The sequence below is a fragment of the Plectropomus leopardus genome, chromosome 22, assembly GCF_008729295.1.
Source record: "Plectropomus leopardus isolate mb chromosome 22, YSFRI_Pleo_2.0, whole genome shotgun sequence".
Taxonomy (NCBI): domain Eukaryota; kingdom Metazoa; phylum Chordata; class Actinopteri; order Perciformes; family Serranidae; genus Plectropomus; species Plectropomus leopardus.
In genome coordinates, this window is record NC_056484.1 from 17917013 (window position 1) to 17940185 (window position 23173).

The 23173-nt window shown below is 39.3% G+C and overlaps 2 protein-coding genes across 2 annotated transcripts in view; one reads left to right on the forward strand and one right to left on the reverse strand.

Annotated features, from left to right (window-relative positions):
- Positions 1-5967: 5967 nt before the first annotated feature.
- Positions 5968-13437, reverse strand: ppp1r3aa (protein phosphatase 1, regulatory subunit 3Aa). Its single transcript, XM_042511450.1, has 4 exons — positions 12541-13437; positions 10815-10873; positions 10571-10662; positions 5968-9552 (listed from the first exon to the last, which is right to left on the reverse strand). Exons 1-4 carry the CDS (start codon positions 13305-13307, stop codon positions 6337-6339), a joined length of 4134 nt encoding a protein of 1377 aa, XP_042367384.1. The 5' UTR covers positions 13308-13437; the 3' UTR covers positions 5968-6336.
- Positions 13438-18718: 5281 nt separating this feature from the next.
- foxp2 (forkhead box P2) overlaps positions 18719-23173 on the forward strand; it is a 116825-nt gene continuing 112370 nt past the window's right edge. Inside the window, exon 1 of the mRNA XM_042511101.1 lies at positions 18719-18929. The gene's annotated coding sequence lies outside the window, so the exon portion shown is untranslated. The remainder of the gene's footprint in view (positions 18930-23173) is intronic.

Genomic DNA, 23173 nt, shown 5'->3' on the forward strand with positions numbered 1-23173 from the left:
ATGAATCCTCCAGCAGTCAGTATACTGCAATTAGTGTTGAATGGGAGGTGACAGTGTCCCACGCATGCACAGCTTTCAAATGCCAAGTGACAACAGCAGAAAGCCTGGCTGTCTCAGTGATGCGAGAGCCAGCGGACATCTGGGAATGTCGAGTTGCTAAGGGTAGTCAGAGAAGGAGGCGAGGGGTAAGGGCAGGCATGTAGGTTTGGTGAGAGAGAGGCCGAGATGGAGAGGAGGGGGAGGTCTGGAGGAGATGAAGCTGGCAAGGTTGAAGGTTGAGGGAGCAGAGCACAGGACAGCGACAGGGAGGCTGCGAAGGCGGAATGGAGAGACGGATGAATAAAAAGCGGTTCCCTACACTGGGGAAGAGTGTGGACGATGCAGTCTGTCTGGTCTCCAATCTGTCAGCAGAGTGCCTCTGTTCCCCTCAGGCCGCACAACACGGCCCTGCCTCATTTTGCGTTCTCATCCACTCACATAGCATGTCCTCATGCACCCTCTTGTCCCCGCCAGTGCACTTCACTGCACAGTGATTTTGCCATGGGGATTAAAAAAAAAAAAAAAAAAAAAAAGATTGTCATGTGTTTGTCGCTTTCTGGGTCAAACTACGTACCATGCAAAATTATATTTTAAGTTTAGGATTATGCAGATGGTGTCAAATGTTTGCTTGAGGTGATCACACGATTCCTATATTATTTTAGTATCAACCAAAACCATCAGCCATGTTATTTTTGTGTGTATGGGTTTTTTTTTTTTTTTTTTTTTGGATCATGGAGTGAATTCTTGGAAAAGTGGAGCTGCATTGCCATCTGCTGGAAGAAATGTATCAGTGCACCTTAGAAAAAATGTATTTCTTCTGTGTCAGCTGTTGGCATGCACTTTTATGTTACTGTACATACAGAGTATGAGTACAAGATGCATTAGTCTTAGCAGTTGTAGCTGTATTTTCTGCATATTGAGCATTATCAAAAAGAGTTGCCATTCTATATCCTGTTTTGTTTGTTATATAATTAAACTCCCAAACTTACCACAAGACAACTGCAGGAGCAAACACTAGATACTTTAATCTCTTTAAGCTGTAATGACTGATGTTGGACCACAGGAAGCTCGTGTTGAATACCAGTGTTAAGGAATGCGCTCCTGAGAATATCTCTCACATGATCGCGCCGTCCTTATTATAGTTAGCCTCTCTGTGCTTGCTTACGCACGTACGCAGAGATGCATGCCAACACACACAGTCCTGTATACACACTGTAATGTGAGAGCAAGGAGAGCATCACCATATGATCATAGGCTCTCGTTTTAGTCAAGACTTGTATCACAAGGTCCGGGGTGTGATCCAGAGAGTCAATTAACTCGTCTTGCTGTGCCACCGGGGAGACTCAGCAACCTCATGTGAACCAGGATAGAGGCTCAGGCTTTTTTACTGCTAAAAAAATATATATATAATAAACTTAAGAAATTCTATAATTCAAATCAAAGTCCATTTTTCTTCAAATTAATCCAGCAAACTGTCCAAGAGGTGCAATAATTCTGATTTCTTAATAAAAATGAACAACCTAAACTGAATGAAATGCCACAATAGGCACATAAAAAGCAGTTGTGACCTTTAAGTTGCTGTAGTTCTATTTGTTTCAAGATAATCAACACTGCGTTTCATCTAATAACTGAAAAAAAGGCAGATGAACTAGAAAGCAATTTAATGTAGTTGAATGATTAGTGGATACAGCTACTGTACGCCTCACTGCCATCTTGATTTATAAACGTGCAGCCCTATAAACATGTTCTTTTCCCAACCACAACTAAGTGATTTTTGTGCCTAAACGTAGCCACAGTGTTGTTGAAAAGTAGATGTTAAGAGATGTAAAGAAATCTAAAGTTTCAGCACATCCACTACTTAAAAACTTACAGTGTTACATGTTTGTGGTTTGCAGTAATGTACAATGTCAACTTTTCTTCTGGTGACTGGGTTGTCTCATGAGTGGGGGCCAAAATGTGATAAAATCTAAAATACTGAATCTGAAAAAGTACAAAATTAATTAACTTTTTTTTTTTTTTTCCAAAAAGTTTATGCTATGAGTTGCCTCATAAATTTCTTTCATTGAAGAAACGCAAGGAAATAGAAGCTCTGGATTTATAAATGTGCAGCCCTATACCTCTACCTACTGCAGCCCTGATGAATGTGTAATCCTTTTGCTCACACAAGTTGGCACCTGATTTTGTCAATATGTAACAAGCAGCCTTGCATCCCCGGGTAGCCTCAGCTCATCAAGATTCTGTCCTTGTTTCTAACTTTCGTCCTGTTACTGCTACTTTTTGTCTGCACTCACTACAGCAGCTGTGCCAGGTTTGCACTGTGCCTCCTCAGAGCAGTGCCCCTGTGAAGAGTAGCCTTCCACTGTGCCAACATTGGCGTTTGGCCAGTTTGCTAAAGGTGCCAGCATGGGACTGGAGCCAGCTTACAAAAGGTCAACATACCCCAGACGGGATCAAGTGACTTCTACTGAACTGCAGTGTCACTCAAACCACCACTTTATCACACATAGAGGCACACAGCGAGCCTCTGCTTGTGGTGGAGATAATATGTAGAGTGACAAAACAGTCTCGCCAGCATGAAAACATCTGTGAAATTGTAGCACCAGAATTAAAGCTGAGACAGTTTTTGTTGTTGTCATTAGTTGTGACGGGCATTATATTGAAAAATCCATTTTGTAATAACTAAAATTTACGGCAGCATATTGGGGCCTTCATAGGTTAAAAAAAGAGAAGAAATTATAATACGCAGAGCTGGGGGAGGTGGGTAATATTTAAAGAAAAAACTCGAAATTTCTGAGATTAAAGGGGATTTAACAGAAAAAAATACTCCCTCTTTTAGTGGAAAAATGGGATATTGTCTAAAATTAAGTCATTAATTTATAAGAAAAAAATATATTCTCTGAGATGAATTTACAAGAAAAATGCCTTTAGGGCTTTCTGCCATAAAGTCAGGTGACATCATAAAGAACAACAAAGAATAGCTGAAATTTACTGCAGCGTATTAGGGTAATTTTACTTATATATTCATGTTTTTTTCTAGTAAATGTTTTACTTTAATCTCAGAGAATATCTGATCTATTTCTTACAAATGTATTGCTGTCTAATCTTAGACAATATTTGAGGATTCTCTAGGCTCCATATTTATTTATTTTTTGTTTTTTGTTTTGTTGTTGTTTTCGTACAATTGCTCTACTGTGCCATTGTAGAAATTTGCTCCAACCTATTTTTATATTTTTCACGATCCAATACTCATGTTTTATGTTTATTTATGCCTCTATAGGGTGGACATGGCTACCATTTGGCATATTGCCACCCATCAAATGCTTGCTGGACTGTTTATCTCATCGATGGAGAATGGACATGAAAGCATATGTAAGTACACAACTGACAGACACATTATCAAATGGTTATGGTAATTATGGTTTTCCACAGGGCTTGTGTGCATTTTGAGAGGCCTCTATTAAGAGCCGTTAATCGGAAATCACAATGTCAAAACGGTGAATTTTATCTTATATTAACCTGGTAATATAGTGCCTTAAGTAAGTCACAAGCATTCTGAGCAAGGATGAAATGGACTATTTGCTGTGTGAATTTGACTTAATTCCAAGTCTTGTCAGCAGGCACTAAATTTGAAAGGATAAATGACTCCTTAGAGACAGAGGCAATGATGGGAGCCTGGTTTTCGCTTTAAAGTCAGACTGCTGAGGTTCAAAGAGTTGATTTATCTGATGATCAACATGTAATGCTTCTGAAACATCCTAAGATTATATCCTTCAAAGATAGTCATAAATCTGACCTTTATCTTAATGCTACAAGTTCCTTGAAATGACTAAATTACCTTTATAGCAATCTCCAAATCCAAGAACAAAGGACTTCTGACTCTTCCTCCAGTCTGTGAAGGGTGTCATCTCAAAGTTAGTGACTTATCTGATGAATATTACGGAAAGAGTATGCAGCTGTTAATACACAGTCTGTGAACAGTTGCCAGCAAGGATTATGACCTTTTCCAATCACACTGCAGGCAACTCTAAGTGTAATCTGATCACTCATTTGACATACTCGGTCTGAAACATGTTACATTTGTACGTAACATCATTGTACGTTGTCTCCAATCCACCTTGTTGTGAAGCTATCAAGGGTGTAGCTTCTAGCCCAGTCACCAGAGGAAAATGTTGGCTATCATTGTGTATACTGCTGGAATGGTGCCATAAAAAGCATTTGTTTTTTTACAGAGACATCGCTGTTTTCGGGCAGGATATTGCCATGAAAAGACCTTGTTTTTTGTCAAGACATTGCTATTTTTTTGTTTCACTTGGGACAGAGGTAGGCGGTGTGGAAACCTAAGCTTTTGCTAGAGTGGAAAGCAGAGGGGCGAGTTTGAAGAACTAAGTTGGCTATTTCTCACTCGTGGGTAATAAGTTGGATACACTCTTTGGCTCTTGTACTCTTTTGGGTTGCAAATGTGCTCATCAGTGTGGTTTGGCCTTGCAGTGGCCAGTCCTCCCTATGATGCCAGCTCACATGTTGCATTATGTTAGTTATACTATCCGTGTAGTTCAACCCCCTCTTGCAATATCTGCAGACTGTTTTTGTCTTTTCTGTTATCTTCTTGCCTTATTTACTTTCTGACTTAAGGAAGCTCAAATGCCGCCACACCTTTTTTGCCTCATCTTACTTACGTTGGTGAGTTGTCTCTAGTCTCAGACATGACGTAGGACATAGACCACGTAGTGACATGGCACATGGAGCAAGCGATGTCAAAAGTAGATTCCGCCCTCTGCTGTTCAGAAAGAGTATCACGGTGCATTTTTCATTTCACTGATTTGATTCTCACATATCTTTTGTCGATTTTTAACTGCCTCTTGATGCATCGTAACATCCCTATACATTCTAGCTTCAAAAGTAACAAATAAAGAAGAAAATGTATAATATACCAAATGAATGCATGTCAAATACAGTACAAGTAAGCAATTTAACAAATGGAGTATGAACATATCTGAAATGATAAAAAAAACAGAATGTTACTAAAAGGACTAAAAATTTTCATGCGAACAAACCTAGGGATAGTGGATAGAATATAGGTTGATATGGGTAAATATTGGTTACAAATAGATCCAGGATGTATGCACAAATTGGTTTTGAATTTTACCTGCTGTCATTTTTCATGCAGCCTAGTTTCTAGAGGAAAAAATGGCATTGTATTTCTGCATCCATGGACATGTTACATTGTATGTTTCATATGTGTCATATCAACTAAAGTCGAGTCATGACTGTGGCAACAAAATTGTGTATTTTAAGATAAAACATGATCTTTTCACAACCATAACTTAGTGGTTTTTGTGCCTAAACATAGCCACAGTGTTGTTGAGAGGTAGATTTTAAGAATGTAATGTAATGTAAGGAAATATAAAGTTCCAGCATATCCACTACTTAATAATGTACAATGTTACATATTTGTGGTTTGCAGAAATGCACAATGTCAACCTTTCTTCTGATGATCATGTTATCCTATGAGTGGGGGCTAAAATTTGATAAAATATAACATACTGAGTCTGAAAAAGTGTAAAATCAAAACATTTTTGTATGTTTATGCTGTAAAAGACCAAAAAAGTTGTTTCCTCATGAATTTCTTTTATTGAAGAAAAGCAAGGAAATAAAAATGTCAAAGCTCCAATGCCCCCATATTGCAGACATTCTTTGTCCACAAAAATCAAACACATACTCACTTTGTACCATTTGGTGCATTGTAAAGTGATATTGGGCCCATTTAACACTGCAAATATACACACATCATACACATAAATCGGCAACATTCAACAACAGGTAGTTCAACTCCAATTAAATTTAAGGTTTTTTGAAAAGACACATTTGTTTGTTGATTTGATCAATAAAAACCAAACCTCTTCCACATCACTAATTCAGTGGTAAAAGAGAAACGAGACATAACCATAGAGAAGTAAAGTAAAAAAACATATATCTACTGCATCAAAGTATATTTATGTTTTCATACTTTCCCCCAAAAAAACAGTTGGGAACCACTGCACTAAACTCACTTACAGTTAGAAAAGGAACAACCAAATATGGAAAACACAGCTAAACCCATGTGCTACGAGTGCTGTATGCAGCATTTTGTTTTATTGCACCAATTTTTGTAGCTTCCATTGATCTTCACAATGGTCTTACCAGTCTGAATGAACGGCATGAAGATATTGAAGGCATTAAAATGAATTACAGTTCTGATGTTTAAAAATGCTACCTACAACACTTTTTAACACCCTTCCTTCACTCCTAACTCTCGGCCTATCCCACCATCCCCTTGTTTGTTGTCACTCGATGTGTCTTCCACTTATAAAACCACCAGCACAATGAAAATATGTAGAGCGCAAAGAATGCTGGGAAATCATACAGACAAACAACGAAGAAGAACCCAGCAACTAAGACGAAGCAGATTAGAAGTCTGGTGATGTGACTTAGGAGGTATAACAAACTCCACCATAGAGAACTATGGGACTCTTTTAATTTGTCAGAGGGGGAACCCAAATGTTTGTGGGATGGGTGGGCTGATCGATTAAAACCCTCCCTGTGGGCTACACAGTCGTCTATTTGTCTACCTGTCTCCTGACGGAAGACTGATCTTTCTTTTATTTGAGTGGAGTTTTCCGGATCCTTTGGAGAGCTTTGTTCTGATTGAGTCAATGACTGCAAACTCTGAGCAACTAAAATGGGGGTGAGATCTTGACTGAGATGAGCACTTGAATTCGAATGTGCCTGTGTTTCTGAGAGTAATAGTGTTTGTTCTGCTGTATGGAGTGACTGACTTCTTTCTTTTAGGGAGTATTCCTTGTCCTGAGTGGCTAAGATTTGCTCTAGACCTTGACAAAGACTTAAATTTGGATCTGTTGGTAGTTCTGTCAAGGAAAATACACTTGAATTAAAAGCATCATTGAATTCTCTCTCTAAAAGAAGATTGCAATCTTGTGTAATATCAGGCATGTCTGACAACTTGCCCCCAATTCCATCAACAATATCTGTGTCTCTATTAAATGCCTCTTCTTTCCGACCAAACACCTCTTCCCAAATCCCCCTGACCAAATCTTCCCCAAATCTTTTTATGAACATCTCCTCCAATCCAAACTCTATCTCCTCAAGTGCTGCAGTATTTTCTGCTGTAATGGGGTCTTTTGTTCCCTCTGACAATTTTTCACATTCAACACGTGGAGAGCTCTCAACTTCTGCTGACAACTCTCGTTCTTTCAATTCAGCCGGCGCGTTCTTCCCCTCTCCCTGAGGGTTCCCCACATTACCCCTCAACTCCCCCAGCACTTCTATTTTCAGCTTTCCAATACTCACCCTCTCATCTTTGTCTCTCTGACTCATATCTTTCTCTGATCTTTCTAATGTCTCAGGTTGGTGTTGAAGTTCTGTTGGAGTGCCTGTCTTTGCAATGTTCTTCTTTGCTGTAACTTCTTCTGGGCTCATTTCATGACCAACATCCTCTTTTTGACCCTTCATATCGTCCTGTGAATGAGGCCATCTCATTTCTGCCACCTCTTCTGGGTTTGGGATGCACTGATCTGTTGGAAAAGGTCTTGGCATATGATGGTCACCTTGGAAGACCATTTTTGTTTCCCTTGATTCCATTGTCTGTTGCTTTTCAATTATTCCATCACAACTCAACCTTTTTCCATCCTTTCTCTGACCGGACTTTATGGCATTTTCCTTTCTTTGTGTCAATGCTGAGTCCTCCTCGTCTTTCTGAATGTGCATCTCTTCCCCTGTTTGGATTGGCCTTGACTCTTTGTTATGTACTTCCGAAATTATTGACGTGGTTCCCCTTTGCCATGATGAATTAAGTTGTAAAGCTTTGTCATTGTGTTCCTCATTTAGCACCTGGATGAATGCCACCTCTGCACCAATTAGTCTCTTTCTTTCTTCACTTGTTGTACAGTAGGAAAGTTCCACCTCTGTCTTCTTGAATACTTCCAAGTCTTTATTTGATGCAAAATCCTCACTCTCTGATTCATCTGATTTGAATCCACTTGCTACCATTTGGCTTTGCATGGAATTTTCCTCACACATTTGGCTTGGATTGGATTCATCTTCATGTGACTGTGCAGGTCTTATTTCATTTTCATCGCTCTCATTCTCCCGTAATGGATTTTCACTGTTTTGGTTCAGCCTGAATTCTTCTTGTTGCTTTTCATCTGCATACCTCTGGGAGATTTCACACTCTTCAGTTTTCCGTGGCCTAAATATCTCCTCATCTGTAGATACTTTATTTTCCATGCAGCTATTCGTGATTCTCTCCTCCACTCCTTGTCTAGATGTGGAAAAGACAAACCTCTCCCCATCCTTTGTCCCCTGTCTGATTGTCCCCCTAAATGCCAGCGTGTCATCCGCCGCATTGTGTGCAGTACCTGTAACCTCCCCTTCCCTGCTGAAAGAAAGACCCTCATCCAGCCTTGCTCCCTGTGAGATCCTATCAACGGCGGTGGCATTCTGAGACTCTGGCATTGCTGTCATGTCTGTTGTCTCCGACTCCCCTGAGCTTGTTACTAAGTCAGCTGTGTGTGCTGTGAAGGGCTCATCTCTTCCCGTTCCTTCAGCTCTTCCTATTATTCCATCTTTTTCTCGCTCCCAGATCACTTGCTCGTGACACTTGGTTGAACTGTCAACAGAGCCCTCGGACACAGGCGTTGCCCCCTTGAGGCAGAATTCCTGCAGAGTGTCTGTTACGGAGTTTGTCTGTGACCTTTGGGATGCATCTTGTGTCGCTGTGTTGTCATCTCTTGGGCTGCTGACACATGCCTCTGCTGGCTGCTGGTCTTCAGTGTTAAAGGCAACATTAGCCAATGATATCTCTCGAGCATCTGACAGCAGCTGACATACAGCTGAAGTGTGTGCATGGAAGGTGGTGGGTGTATCTGTGCCCACCTGAGATTCATGCTCTTGACTGCTTGCTGCATTGTGGGCACTGGGCTCTTTATCATTCGAGGGAGACACAGACGCTGCTGTCTGCAGCCATTCTGACTCTGGAACACCAGAATGGTCCGTACAGCTCGGCCCGTTAAGAAATGCCTGCCATATATCGCACACAGAGGTTTCTTTATCACTGGTATCATCTGTACCATTGAGAAAGGCCTCCCACATATCATTGACAGAGGGTGTATCTTCTATATTATCCTCTGATGCCTTTGACATTTTTGCTTCTCGAGTCCAGATGTCATCCATGTTAGACGCCCCCCACTGACTAGATTTTGCATTGTTCCAGTCCAGTGTTAGCAGAGGAATCTGGTGGTAGGTGAGCACCGGTGGACTCTCATTGAATTTTTTCTTATGGCGTTTATGGAGAAAGCCAACAGAGTCACTCCACCCAAATGGCAAAGGCTGAGGAACGTTCTGGCCATCAGCTGAGTCATGTGAAGAAGCCTCTCGTACATGCTGTGTCCTTTGGGAGAGGTAGTCATGAACACGTGCCAAACGTGCTGCTCTGTGTCTGCTTTTTGCACTATCCACCTGTCAAAAAGGCCAAAGGTCAAAGGTCAAGCCAAGTGTTAATGCTTGAACAGAGGCTACCAGTTTTGTTGGTCCTTGAGGTCATCAGCTACAGAAATGAATGCAATGGCCCTAAACTGAGTGTTCTTTGATATGTAACATTCCGGTCATGTTGCAGTGTATTGCAACACTGCTGCAACATCATCACATATCCTACTTTTTGTTTACGTCATCAGCTTTGCTGCACCTTAACAAGCATGTTGCATTTATTATTAATAGTTTGCACATTTCAGACATGCTCTCAAGTGTCAGGTTAGCTGACTGTCCATATCTTTCTGGGGCCCACTGAGCACTGTGCAGTATGACATACATATTTAGCTATGGAGATAGATTTGTGTCAGTGTTTTTTGTGTTAACAGATCCACAATCTGTGTGTAAATGTAATTTGGAAAAATATGGAATATTTTATACAAAATATAAAACAAATTTGTCAATACACACAAAAAATTGCAAGTAAAAAATCTGTAAATACATTAAATGAATGTAAAAATAAATAAAAAATAGTTTGTAAGTATCTTCCTACCATTTCTAACTTTTGAATAGGCATTTGTTAATCCAGTTTTTTTATTAAATTTTTTTATTTTGATCTCATAATTAAAATTGTGGAGATATGCATTTTATATTTTATATAATAACATTTTTATTTTTGTGGATCTTGTGTGTGTGTGTGTGTGTGTGTGGTTATTGATCAGTTTTATATTAGAAATATTGAGTTTACATTTTTTAAATATTTGTGGAACATGTTTTATCTTTACAGATGAAATATTTACAAAGAACTTGTCGAAGTATTCAAACATTTTATATTGAGACAAATCTGTCTCCATAATCAGCTCATTTATCTGCAGCTGAACACACAGTGACTTGCATTGATTGCTGTTTTGATGCAAGCAGTGTTTACTTCTGCGTGATGTTGGTGTTTCATTTTTCCCCCAAATTTTAAGAAATGTCTGTTCCTCCAAAATATGAAAAAGGACCTCACCAAAGGTTTGTGTTCTTCATGATATAATAATGATTGTATATCTGTGCTGTCCTTTTTGTTAGCTTCCTCTGCCTTTGGTTGGGCCTCTGCCTCTGCAAGTAAAAAAAGACAGGTCAAAATTTGCTTTCAGTCTTATACACACACTTAATTCATGTACAAATATACATGCACACACACACGCACGCACGCACGCACGCACACACACACACACACACACACACACAGAAACATCAAGCATACACACCTGCTGCAGCTGTTGATGTGTTACTGGTCTCCCTGGTCTTTTCCTCTGCACTTCCCCTCCTATTGTTCATAGTGGAGTAGGAATAACATTACATAAGCTCACAGATATGTTTAACAGCTATTAAAGCATATTCTGTTTTAGTTTTGTTCTTTCTGTTGTATTTTGGGAAACGTTTGATTCAAGAAGATTTTGCAAATATTCAAACTGAGAGAAACTAATAAAAAATAATGGTGATGTGAGCTATGGTCAAACCATTCCAGATTTTCAAATTATAAGAGCCACTCTCAATGGCACCCTCTTTCCATGTCTCAAGGTCTAGTGTTTAATTTTCTCTCTTTATCTATAGTATATCCAATTTTCGTGTTTACATATTTGTCAAAACGGTAGATTAAAGAAGGGGTCAGAGCCTTCACCTGGTCTGCGTATTTTATCACCCTTAATACATTTTATTTTTGTTTTTCTTCATTTTACCAGTGGTGGAATGTAACCAAGTACATTTACTCAAGAACTGGACTTAAGTACAAATTTGAGGTACTTGTACAGTACTTGAGTATTATTCTTTCATCCCCCTTTACACTTTTACTTCACCACATTTCCGAGGGAAATATTGTACTTTTTACTTTACTGTAATGATCTGATAGTTTAAGTTACTATATTTTACACACTGGGATTTGTGCATAAAAAACACAAGATGAGTTTATAAAATATGTTTTGTTATTTTGTTATAAATTTATCTTTTAGCTGATTGACTGATAATTAATTGGTGCTATTTTGATCAGCATTTGAGTAATTTTTCTTTTCTGGGGAATAATTTGAAGGTGTGTGTGTGTGTATATATATGTTTGTTTTGATTTATTTATTTAATTTTATTTTAAAACAAAAAAAATCCTGAATATACTAACTTACTTTTATAGAAGTAATATTTTCAATGCAGGGCTTTTACTTGATACAGAGTGTTTTCACAGTGAGGAATTAGTGCTTTTACTTAAGTAAAGAAACTGAAAACTTCCTCCGCCTCTACATGTCACCTGTACTGTAGCTGCACCAGTGCTGACCCCGCTCTGTTTCTGATGCACAGTAAAGAGGTGTACACAAAATAGCTGGGATGATTATTTCCATACAGACAGCATGTCCTCGTGACAGCAGCCTTTGAAAATTAGACAATTTAAACATTGTTATGTGTTTGTCTGCTGTATTATCACATCTCCATAACTTTCATACCCTCAGGAATCAGACCAAAGCACGCATAAATACACATAAAGGAATTATTGCCTCTATAGCAGAAAAAAAGCTATTTGTGAATTGGTGTCAAATGGGCTAAAGTGAGCATATCTGTCTTTATAAGTTACAATAAGACGTCATGGAAACCTGGACAGACACCTGGCCTTACATGGGCAATATGTGTTCTGCAGTCCATTACTGAGTAGTTACATAACAGCTTACTGTAAACACACAATTGCCCGGCCAACTTTCACATAATGAGAGGGGCGGCAGAGTTTAAATAGACTCACACTGTGTCAATTATCAGTCATTTGACAAATATGACAGCTATTTGACAGCTTTTCTTGTACCAGTCAGTCACATCTATGAAAAGGGTGCACTGATGAATCCTCATAACCTCTGTTTTATCTGAGTATTGATCATTGTAATGGCATCTATTGTCACAAGGGTGATTTCTCTCAGCAAAGGCATGTTTAAAAAAAGATTCAGCATCAGGTTTTCTCACCTGTTAGCCTTCAGACAGCTCCTCTTGCTCTTGTAGTTGCTACTCTCCTCTTGCACTTGAGGCTCCTTCATAAGTCCTCTCTGGTGGCAGAACAGCACATAGTTCATTTCCTTGTTGTTAGCCCAAAAAGTGCCCACTGAAGTCTCGTAACGCAGACAGATCTCCACTCTGGTCCCCTCTCTGTCAAAGGGAGGAACCACAGTATAACTAAAGGTAAACCTGTCTGTTTTCTTGTCACTGGATCCCGGCACATACTCCGCTGACAGGTCAAAGTAGCTCGTCCAGCGATCCAGGCTGATCCGGACATAAATGGACTTACTGTAGCAGAGGTTCACGACCCTGATGATGCCTCGGAGTGTGGTGGTCCCCGGAAGGAGCTCGATGCTTTCCAACTCAACCATCTGTTCCTGGAGTCTCTGGTCCAGCTCCTCTGGGGACGAGGGGACTGTAAACAGACAGGACATGTAGAACTCCTCTGAGGGATGTGATGCCTCTTTCTCAGGGGGCTGGCTGACTGCTGACTCTGTTACTTCAGCATTGTCGAACTCCTTAACTGACACCAAGTTGAGGCCAAATGCATCGGCGAATGACACCTTTCTCCAGTGAGTGACGGGTGGGGGCTCTGGTTCCGAGTCCTCGTCTGTTTCCTCATTTGTGGTGGAACCCGTAGGAGACGGGGCCTCCATTCCTCCTTCTTCCTCTTCCCCATTTTTTTCACTTCCCTCCACCCTGTCCTCTTCTGAGGCTTGGACGAACAAACCCTCCATAATGCGCGGTGGTCTGAGAGGCGGCTGTCTGCCCGTCCTGCCGTCTGTCTGGCTCGGAGGGTGGCACAGAGCAGAGTGCCCTTAGCCTGGCTGATGTGATACTGTAGAAGGGAGAGCAGGGAGAGGACGTGACTTGACAGATGGAGTTTGGTTACAGCTGAACATCGTGAGTCTGAGCCAGGCCTATAAATAGGACACATATAACCAGACCAGGGCAGGCCGGTTATCCTCTCAGTTATCCTCGCACAATATGTTCGCTAGTTACAAAATAAATAAAGTGACAGTATAGCACTTTAAAATACGACTGGAGTGCCACAGGTCCATGTTTGAAGTATATTAACTGGATGTCTTTATTTTGCTTCTTCAAATGTGGAAATATTCCAGAATCCCAGCTTAACAGTCTGTATTTTCACTTAACTGTCCTTGTGACAATAACAAAATAATGACATGGCAGAGATGGGAATTCTGATCTGAGTGTAATAATAAAACTAATAACTGTATTTATGTAGCACATTTAAGAACAGTTGTTTACAAAGTGCTTCAACAGACAAAGCACAGGCAGGAACTCGGGGAATAATAAAATAAACAGACATGTCAAACAGAGAAAGGTCTAGAAAAGTGAAACAAAAAGCCAAGAACAAAACACGTATACAAAAAGTCAACAAGGATAAAGCAAATAAAAGGAATAAAAACAGGCAGCTCTCAAAAGGCAGTTAAAAGACTAAATGAAATACATGAATAAATGCAATAAAAAAAACTTTAAAAGTAATATAAGAGGACAGCGTCACATCAGTGGGGATTAAACAAAGATAAGAAAATACAAAAAAGATGAATAAGAGATAGATGAACAAGTAAATAAATTAACACATGAAGAAATGGTAAGAACGGGACATAAGAAGCATAAAGAATGAATAAATAGAGTGAGAGCAGATAAATCAACAGAGGAGGAGAGATAAATTGAATAAATAAATGAATAAAAGTGACATCGCATAAAAGCAAGTCAGCAAAAGTGAGGTTTAAGAAATGATTTAAAAGATGTCACTGATTCTGCAAGCCTTATCTCCTCAGGCAGGTCGTTCCAAAGTCGAGGGGCCCTGATGGCAAAAGCACAGTCTCCTGGCATGATACTGTCTTTAGGTCCTGTGACAAGAGCAACTGTCATAACAGTATGAATCATATTATTCCCACGTGATCTAATCGCTGCATGTATTGTAAATACACAGCTGGACAGCTTTATGCCAGATTGAGATGGTTCTTCTGTCAGGATTTGCAGAAATAGACTCGAAGCTACCACCTGCTTGCAATATTCATTACTGCTTTGCTTTAACTTAGATATTTACAACAAAGTGCTTCAGTTCCTACCGTTGGCAGGTGTAGTTTGTTAAAAAGAAAATAGTTCCTATATGAAATTCCTCATCACAAGGTCTGTGGATTATCTTGAGTCACTGGTTCATGAAACCTGGAAAGAGACATTGCTGTTGATTTTTTTTTTTTTTTAAAAAATGTCCCAATTAAGATCAATAATTTCTGAAATTATTAGTGCTGATTAGTGCTGATCAGAGCTTGAAAGACTTCTGTGTTCAACGAGTACTGGCACCTGGATTGAGAATCTACAGATTCTTTGGTATCATTGTCATCAGAGGCAGCCCTCATTCTTTAGGTTCACCGTGTCTTAGAACAGAAGACCAAAGAATATTCTGTTCTTTGTACCAAACTGAGCATGTGTGCGTGCACCAACGTCTGAGATGGGAAGTTCAGCTAATCCTCAATATGTAGGGTGACTATACCCCCAAATCCAGTATATCTTGTAAATAGACTTTAGTGATGGTTATACAATCCTTCACAGGTAGGTGAGCAGGTTTTTGTTCTGAAAGGACTCTTTGTTCTACGTTTTGAAGCCGAGGAGAGGTTCTCTTTTTACTTCTAATTGCAGTTTTGGTCATTATATAGCAGAGGTGGAACTGAGTCATTGTTTTGCAAGTCATAAATAAGTCACAAGTCTTTGCACTCAAGTCCCAAATCCAGTTCCAAGTCAAAACTGACAAGTCTTAAATCAATTCCCAAGTCAAGACAAGTAAGTCCCAAGGCAAGACTGATAAATCTCAAGTCAAGCCCCAAGTCCTTAACTTTGAGTTTCGAGTCTTTAACAAGTCATAATGTGCTCTTTGCTACATTTAATGCAGTATTAACAAAGTAACTAAAAATATGTTAAATGTACAAAAATTATCAATGCTTTAAAAAAATGTATATTTGTTGAAAAAAGTGTGACTGAACACTCTCACAGCATAATAGCACTATTATCTAGTAGAATAAATTTTGTATGTTTCTGTCCTCTCTTGTTGTAGTTAACTTATCCTATACTGAAAAAATATCTATAACTTTCTCTTCCCAAATTAGCTAGGGTAAAGATATCAAGTATCCTTAAGTCAGAAGTTCAAGTCCAATTGAAGTCAAGGGTCATTGTTGTTAAAGTCCAAGTCAAGCTGCAAGTCTTTTTTGATTTTGTTAAGTTGAATCTTAAGTCAACAAATTTGTGACTCAAATCTGACACGAGTCCAAGTCACATGCCTCAATTTCACATCTCTGTATCAAAAAATCTCATTTGCAACTTCTGTAAAAGCAGATTCATATGAACAAGTTAAACATGCTCTATATTAAAATTTAAATCAAATAAAGAATTTAAAACACTGTCGACAATCAAGGCAACGAGTTTGTAGCAATGTAAGATTAATTGCAAAAAGTACTAAACAGCTATGATTCACTCATACTTTAATTATTCTTGTAAGCGTATGAATACAGAAGATTAGAAACAGTTTACACAACAAACTGATGAATCAAAATAATAACAGCAATAATCACAAAGCTGAATCAACACCTTTTTAATAGTAGTAACAAAAATGTTTTGCTCCTTTGAATGTATTAAAAGAGAACAACTTGTATGTCTGTTGTATATCAGTAGATGGCACTATGTGATCAGAGTAAAATACATGTCAGATTAGCCCACACCTCAGCCAAACCAATTTGCATTTTCACTTTGCACTTCTTTTGTGATAATGAGTTCCAAGTGTGCAGATGGTGTTAGAAAAATATCATACAATATAAAGGGAAAGGGGGTCTCAGAAAACTTTACAAGTGTTATTTACAGTCCATTATCTCGTGCGTTCCTGTGGACAGATTGGTATTAATGTTGGCCAGTAGGTGGCAGCATACCACCACAATTCTATGGTCCTTATTTTCTCTTGTCATCCTCACCATTTTCCAGATGCTGTTTCCTTCTACTTTATATATATATATATTTAAATAGCACTAAGGATGCGTAATACAAACAAAAACACAAAAATCCAATAGATTACATTAGTGCAGGATACGATACATTTGGTTCATAATTTCGACTAGAACCATGCTTGGTTTATTTATCACATCAAATAGAAATTTCACTGATCATTTTACTTTAATGCTTAGGCCAATTTTATGACATTTTGGATATACAGTATATCAATGACAATCCATGTCTGCACACCATTGTGAGAAAATAGTTTTTACTAACGGGGAAGGCATTGTCGTATAATATTAATATGAACAATGAAAATTTATAAAGAGACGTCGAGTATTTTATGTTTTTAATTAATTAGAAATAAAAATCTGATTTATTGTTTAATTCAAATGTACACTGACATGTGGAATAACACACACTGGTTGCAGAATGTGTTTTTTTTTTTTCTTCATTAAACATAAAGCAAATACAACCCTTTTATTCTTTGACAAATCACGTTTCCCAGAATTAGATATTCGTAATATAAATAGCATGTAATATAGCATTTAAAATACTGACAGTCGAGACAATGAGACAAGATACACTTCTCGCGTTTCTTACATTTTTAAAAACTTGCCCACCACCCTTTCATTTTTTTTCAGTTGATAATAATCTGGTCACTCATTTCTTGATCGTGAGCGTCTCAGCGGTTTGGGAAAAAAACAGAAGAAAAGAAAGACGAGCTAGAATAAAGCAAATCCTTTTAACTTATGCTTAGTGTATGAAAGGCTTCGGATCTACTGTTAAATGAATAAATAGGCTAAATTACCTTGTGGAGGTGTGTGAGAATGGGTAAGAGAAAATTCCTTCAGTAAAACAGTGCATCTTCTTTTTATCATAAATTATTAATGTAGCCGTGATTTTAGTTGATGGCGTTTAAAGCGAGTTACAGTGACTTTAAACTTGTGTTTAAATGAAAACACACAATTGCGTCTAATAATAACAATAATGATAATTTGAAAGATATTTACTGTTATTGATTATCCATCGTGTTACTGTATGCATACAATTCCATGCGATCATTAGAAGTATATTCTTCTTTGAAAATTTATCAATAACAAGCATTAAAATTAATTAAAGAAAATAAAAAAAATGTGTGACCAACCAACAACGACATACGTGATGCTGAACGTACAGTTGACATCCTGACTTGAAGCATGTTGAAGCATTTTGATTTTCTGGTTTAAACAAACTCATTTTATCTTAATTTCACATCGATAATTTCTCTTGATTCATTTTAACGACAATAGTTAGGACTAAGTCTTTTGTGCAGGGTTATCAGAGTTCTTTTTTTTTTTTTTGCTTCTTAAACTGAATAAAATATGTGAATGGCGTAGTTTACTATACAAATATGACAAGGAAAACAATTCACTTCCTATAAAAAAAAAAAATTCTTAAAGATAAAAATGAAAAATAATAATGTTTGATGTCGGTCATTGTGTGGTCGCAGTTGATAGGGGATACTGCAGAAGAAGTAGAAGTTGAAATAATGCATTAGCATTACGGGAATATTTATTAATTTCTTTTTTTTTCCCCTGCAGTTTTCATTTGCGGGTGTGTTTGCGTAAAGCGACTTCTCGGTGATCTCATTTCTAAGTTTCTCAGACACGGGCGCACTTATCTTTGGGTCGGAAGGACCGTCCCGTTACTGGAAGGTTACCGGTTCACTCCTTCACAACAATGTACTGCGATCATTGAAGCTTCCTAACACACGACGCTCAACCCTCCGGTATGAGTTGCCGCTGATATAATAATCCGAGCCCGTGAAACGTTTGCAAACGGGGAAACAAACTTTTAAAATGACTTTTTATTTACATAGCAGGTGGCCCTGACGTCACACGGGGTCGCAGTACGCCCAAAAATAACAACACACCTCCGCGCACAAGCAAGTGCCTCCCCTGGGGGGGTTTCTAGTCCCAAATATACTTGCTTGCTGGGATACAGCTTGATGTGTGTTTGAATCGTAACGAAAAAAAAAAAAAAAAAAAAACAAGCGGCGTCTTCCTCGCATTGCGCGTCATTCAAACAGGACTCAGTGTACTGCTTTTCCCTCTGTTGCATTAGTAATAACAGCGGCGTTGACGGGAGACAGCAGGAGAGAGTGTGTGTGTCTCCGACAGCGGTGCCCAGCGGAGGAATATTGAGCTTTTTTTTATTTACTCTGCAGCTTGTTGTTCATTTTCTCTGCGTTATGGTGAACTTGGACAGTCACGTGTGAAGATCTCTGCAAACACAGAGGACGACGACTTCTCACCTGGCGTGTCCCTTTGACTTTACCGCGAGGAAAATATACCTGCCATTTTTTTCTGGTAAGTTTTTCCCTCTACCCAAGAGCCTGTTTCTGGCTCCGCAATCTTTGACTTTTTGTATTAGGAAGTAGTGGACCGCTGGACACAACTTTGCCCCCTGTGTTATCTCGCGCTTTGCAACTTGCAACATTATTATTTACACATTGCGCGTGGACATCCTGTGCTTTTTTTAAAAAAATTAGTAAGCAGCTGTTAACATATTTGACCCAGCGTTGTGGTTCGGCTTTTTCATGTTGGACCTTCAGGCAGCACTGTCCAGGCTTTTGCTGCTCTGAACGCTCAGCACTGACTTTTGAAAAGCCGACTTATTGTTTCCTGTCTGCATATTGTTTTAACATTTAATTCAATTTCCAAATACGACTTGCACATTTTAGCACATAAACGACTTTTATTTACCAATAAGTGATACATGACATGTTAAAAACTAATTTTAAAGGATAGTCTGTTCAGAAATGTGCCGGATTCGGTAAAATTATTGTCGTGTTTGATTTTTATTTGCTCTTTAATGACATATTTGTCAGATTATATTTATTGTAATGTCACTGAAAGCTCTTTTACCGTCTTTTTAGCGTTTGCTTTAGTTTATTTGTTATTGCAAAATTGCAGTAATTACTTAAAAGCAAGTACACAGTAAATTATTTGTAGTGCAACTTGTTATCTGTAGCCTATCACAAACTAAATAATGGTATCTTATTTTTCTTGTTTATCAATAAGCAAGAATTTAAAATTCCTTTAGTGTTGTAGCCATGGTATTTTTATCTGTTACACACAAGGGTTGCTTATTTAATTTTTTTTGAAATATCAGTCCCAATGTTTTTGATCAAGCATTGTCACAGTTTCTTAAGCCCAAACCTACACACTGAAAAAAATGAAAAGCAGTTTAAGCATAGGCTGTTTATAATTATCAATGCTTCATTAGCATGATCAATATTTGCATGATCAATATCAGCAGTCAACACCTTACCGTGCTTGCTTGCTCCATTTTTATATTCCATCTTTTTTCGTTGTCCAACAGGGATGCTGGTATCAGAATTCATCATGATTTATCTAAAATTCTAACAAATCAAGTAAAAGCTCCTAAAAGCTTCTCCTGACCTCCCTCTATATCACTCTCTGTGTCTTGCCACTATTCTCTTGCAATCACTGTGGCCCCAAAAATCAATAGATGTAACTTTTTTTTTTTTTTTTTTTGGGTGAAGAAAGGCTAACAAGGTAGTGGGGGAGCTGCTGAACTCTTCGGGCCTGTCCTCTGATCAGCTTTCACCCCTGGATTAGCTGGATCGACCCTCCTTGTTCAAGCCGCAGGGTGCACAGGTGTTCCCTCCTCAGTTATGCAGGTGTGGGCCAGTTCCCCCCTCACTCAGCAGCTCTCACTCTTCAAAGGGGCCAGGCGGCAATAAATGCCCCTTGTGAAATATGTCATTGACAGTGCACAATCAGCCCCTTTGTTGAGGTGCCCCTGTAATCATTTCTTGAAGTATGTTTAAGAGGGTGCGTTCTCTGTTGTTTACTTGTTGTCAGGGTGGTGTGTGCTGTAAGTAAGGTCATGATTTTTCTAAAAAAAAACACCATGTGTTTTTTCCCCCAAGGCTGTAGGAGAGAGAGACTTGCCATTAGTCTCCCTCCAACACTGACCGTTGTTGGGAGCAGTGCACTTATTACCCCGACTCTCCCCACTCTGCGTCCATTTTTTGATTGCTGCATTTATCATCGGGCGGTCGTGCTCTACATTATGGTAATAGGAAAATGAATGTCCTCCACAGGATTAATGTGTATACCCTGTCATACGTTTCAATCATTTATCAATATTAAGATTCAGCTTTCAGCTCAATGAACACTGCTTGATGCATGATTTTATCTCAGATGTGGAAATTGTTGCTTCCATCCGAGCTGGAGTGGAAAATGCTCTGCAATTTATTTTTAATTCTGAGAGAAAACTTTGTGCTGTGAATGCAGAAACTACTCGCACTGACAATATGCGCAAAATCACATTTGAGCTTCAGCGAGTGGATTTTTCTGCACACATCACATCGATTCTGTTTTGAGTCAGAGTACTTCTTAGGCAATGAAACACTTGCTCACTTTTGGATTAGCTTTTGAGTTGCACCCATCCCCCAACACCTCCGTAATGAAACAGACTGCTCGCTCAACCCTTGAGGTGTTGCTGCATTTGGGGGGGAAAAATGGGTAAGAAAACCAAGGGAGTGGTGCACCAGCTTCACTTTTCTAAACAGCTCATCCACGTAACCTGCACACTGTGTTTTCACATACGGCTAACTTGGCCCTGATACTGAGCTTTAAGGCAATTAAATGGCAAATGTTCAGGTTTTATCCCAGTTAACTTCATAGAAATGTTTCCATGACAACCTCCATGCAAGTTAAAGCAACCAGAAGTGATCAAGTCCTTTTTTTTTTCCCCCTCCTCCCTCCCACTTCCCACCCCCCCCCCCCCCCCCCCCCCCCCCCCCCCCCCCCCTCCCTCCTCTCCTCTGTAAGAATGGAATTTGTGTTGACAGTTTTGGCCTTTAATGGCACTTTTGTGCCGTGCAAAAGTATTTGTTTACCAGGATCATATACTGCAAGCTGTCAGCTTCGGAGAGATTGACTTCTTAAGATAAAAGAGTGCATTACATGCTTAAGAGGCCACCCTTTTGCACTGTAATTATCCACATCACAGTAATGATGTTTTGTGTGCCACAGTTACTAAGAGTCTTGAGACAGCTCAGACTTTTTTAGTTCCGCTCTGGGTCACTTCTTAAGCCCGAGTCGACACTGGTGTGAGGGAGAAACGTTGTGACTCTTTGGCCGGAGAAAGCAGTGCAGGGTGGGGTCAGGGGATGAGGATTAGGAGGGGAGATTGCAGGCTGCCCACACGAGGGTACATTAAGAGCTATCTGAGCAAAAAAAGTGAGTTACTTTTTTTCACACTGGGCATTTGTTTCATCTCAGTTCATAGTCCTGCATAGAATTTGTTCGAGTTTATTTTTATGGGTCTGCTTGGCGGAGTTTAAAAAGACTATGCGGTATTTACTTAGACCAAAACAATCAAGTGTCAAAATATCTTGCAAAGATTGTTTTGCAAATATCACATTGTACGTCATTAAACCTTCCTCCAAGGATCGTAAAGCCACAAACAAATGACCCAAGCCAAAAAAGTGTAGCTTTTGGCCGGCGTGTGGAACCTCGCAGTGTGTCAGAATCTGAAAGAGAGAGGGACATGCATGTTAAATTATAAAACAAACTTTTGGTTTGCTTGCACAATATTTCTTTTAAGCTATGCGAGATAATTTATGCCTTTTCATAGAGTTCACCTCTTGGCACTGTAGTCTTGACGGTGACCTTGTAGTTTAATAGTCTCCCGTTGAGCTGACACTCCAAGCTGCCAAAAGCTTTGCCTGTAACACTAACTGACTTGTCAGTCTGTTTATCCAATAAACTATCATTTATATTGCAGTACACCAACAGCAGCTACAGACGCTGCTTGTTTTTTTCATGCCCACTGTTTTTTTTTCTTTTCCCTGTTCCTTGTTGAGTTAACAATTGCATGTTTACTTGCTGGTCAGTGTGGTGTGAAGGCATGGCAGCTTTTATTCAAGTCACGGTCAGATGGACAGTGTCCTGGTGTGAAAAAATGTGTTGGTTTTGGGGTCTTGCCCTGAATTAAAGATAGAGGGTCACTCATGGTAAAAGGCAAGGTCACCGTAGCTCAGGCTGCGTTCAGCCATCAGCCTGTCACTCGTAAACAGTCAGGCCTCATGTGAGACAGCACTGTAGGCTAACAGTGGGAGATACCAACTGCTGTTTGCCTTTGTTGAGACATCTTTGGCATCTTTTAGTGACTTTATTGGAATATCAGTGGTGTGATGGATGCTGTATCCTCCATGTTTGACAAAACAAGGAAAAAAGAAAGTAACGCTTCTTTCAGTCAATGTGTAAAAATCTAAAAAAATCAATTCGTTTTTAATGTATGCGTGACTATGATAGTGGTAGTGGACCGGGATACAGGTACATTAATACTTAACAGTTAACTCTACCTTACATCTCCAAGGACCTTTCCTCTTCACCCAGAGAGACACAGAGAGAGAGAGAAAAGGAAAAACAATGTTTATTTCAAACATGTTGTGAGAGGGGGGAAAAAACATGGGGGGGATTCATGACAGTAACAGTTTTTGACAGGCACATTAGGCTGCAGAAAGAGCATCCAGCTCGGGGCTGAGGGCATATGGTGCTGCCTTCTGCCGGCG

What these genes read in the sequence shown, in the direction of transcription:
- ppp1r3aa (XM_042511450.1), bottom strand. Translation starts at nt 13,307, where the DNA reads ATGGAGGGTTTGTTCGTCCAAGCCTCAGAAGAGGACAGGGTGGAGGGA. An exon ending in CACATCAACAGCTGCAGCAG is followed by an intron (nt 10,663 to 10,814) that starts GTGTGTATGCTT and finishes TTTTACTTGCAG; the next exon opens with AGGCAGAGGCCCAACCAAAG. An exon ending in ATGAAGAACACAAACCTTTG is followed by an intron (nt 9,553 to 10,570) that starts GTGAGGTCCTTT and finishes CCTTTTTGACAG; the next exon opens with GTGGATAGTGCAAAAAGCAG.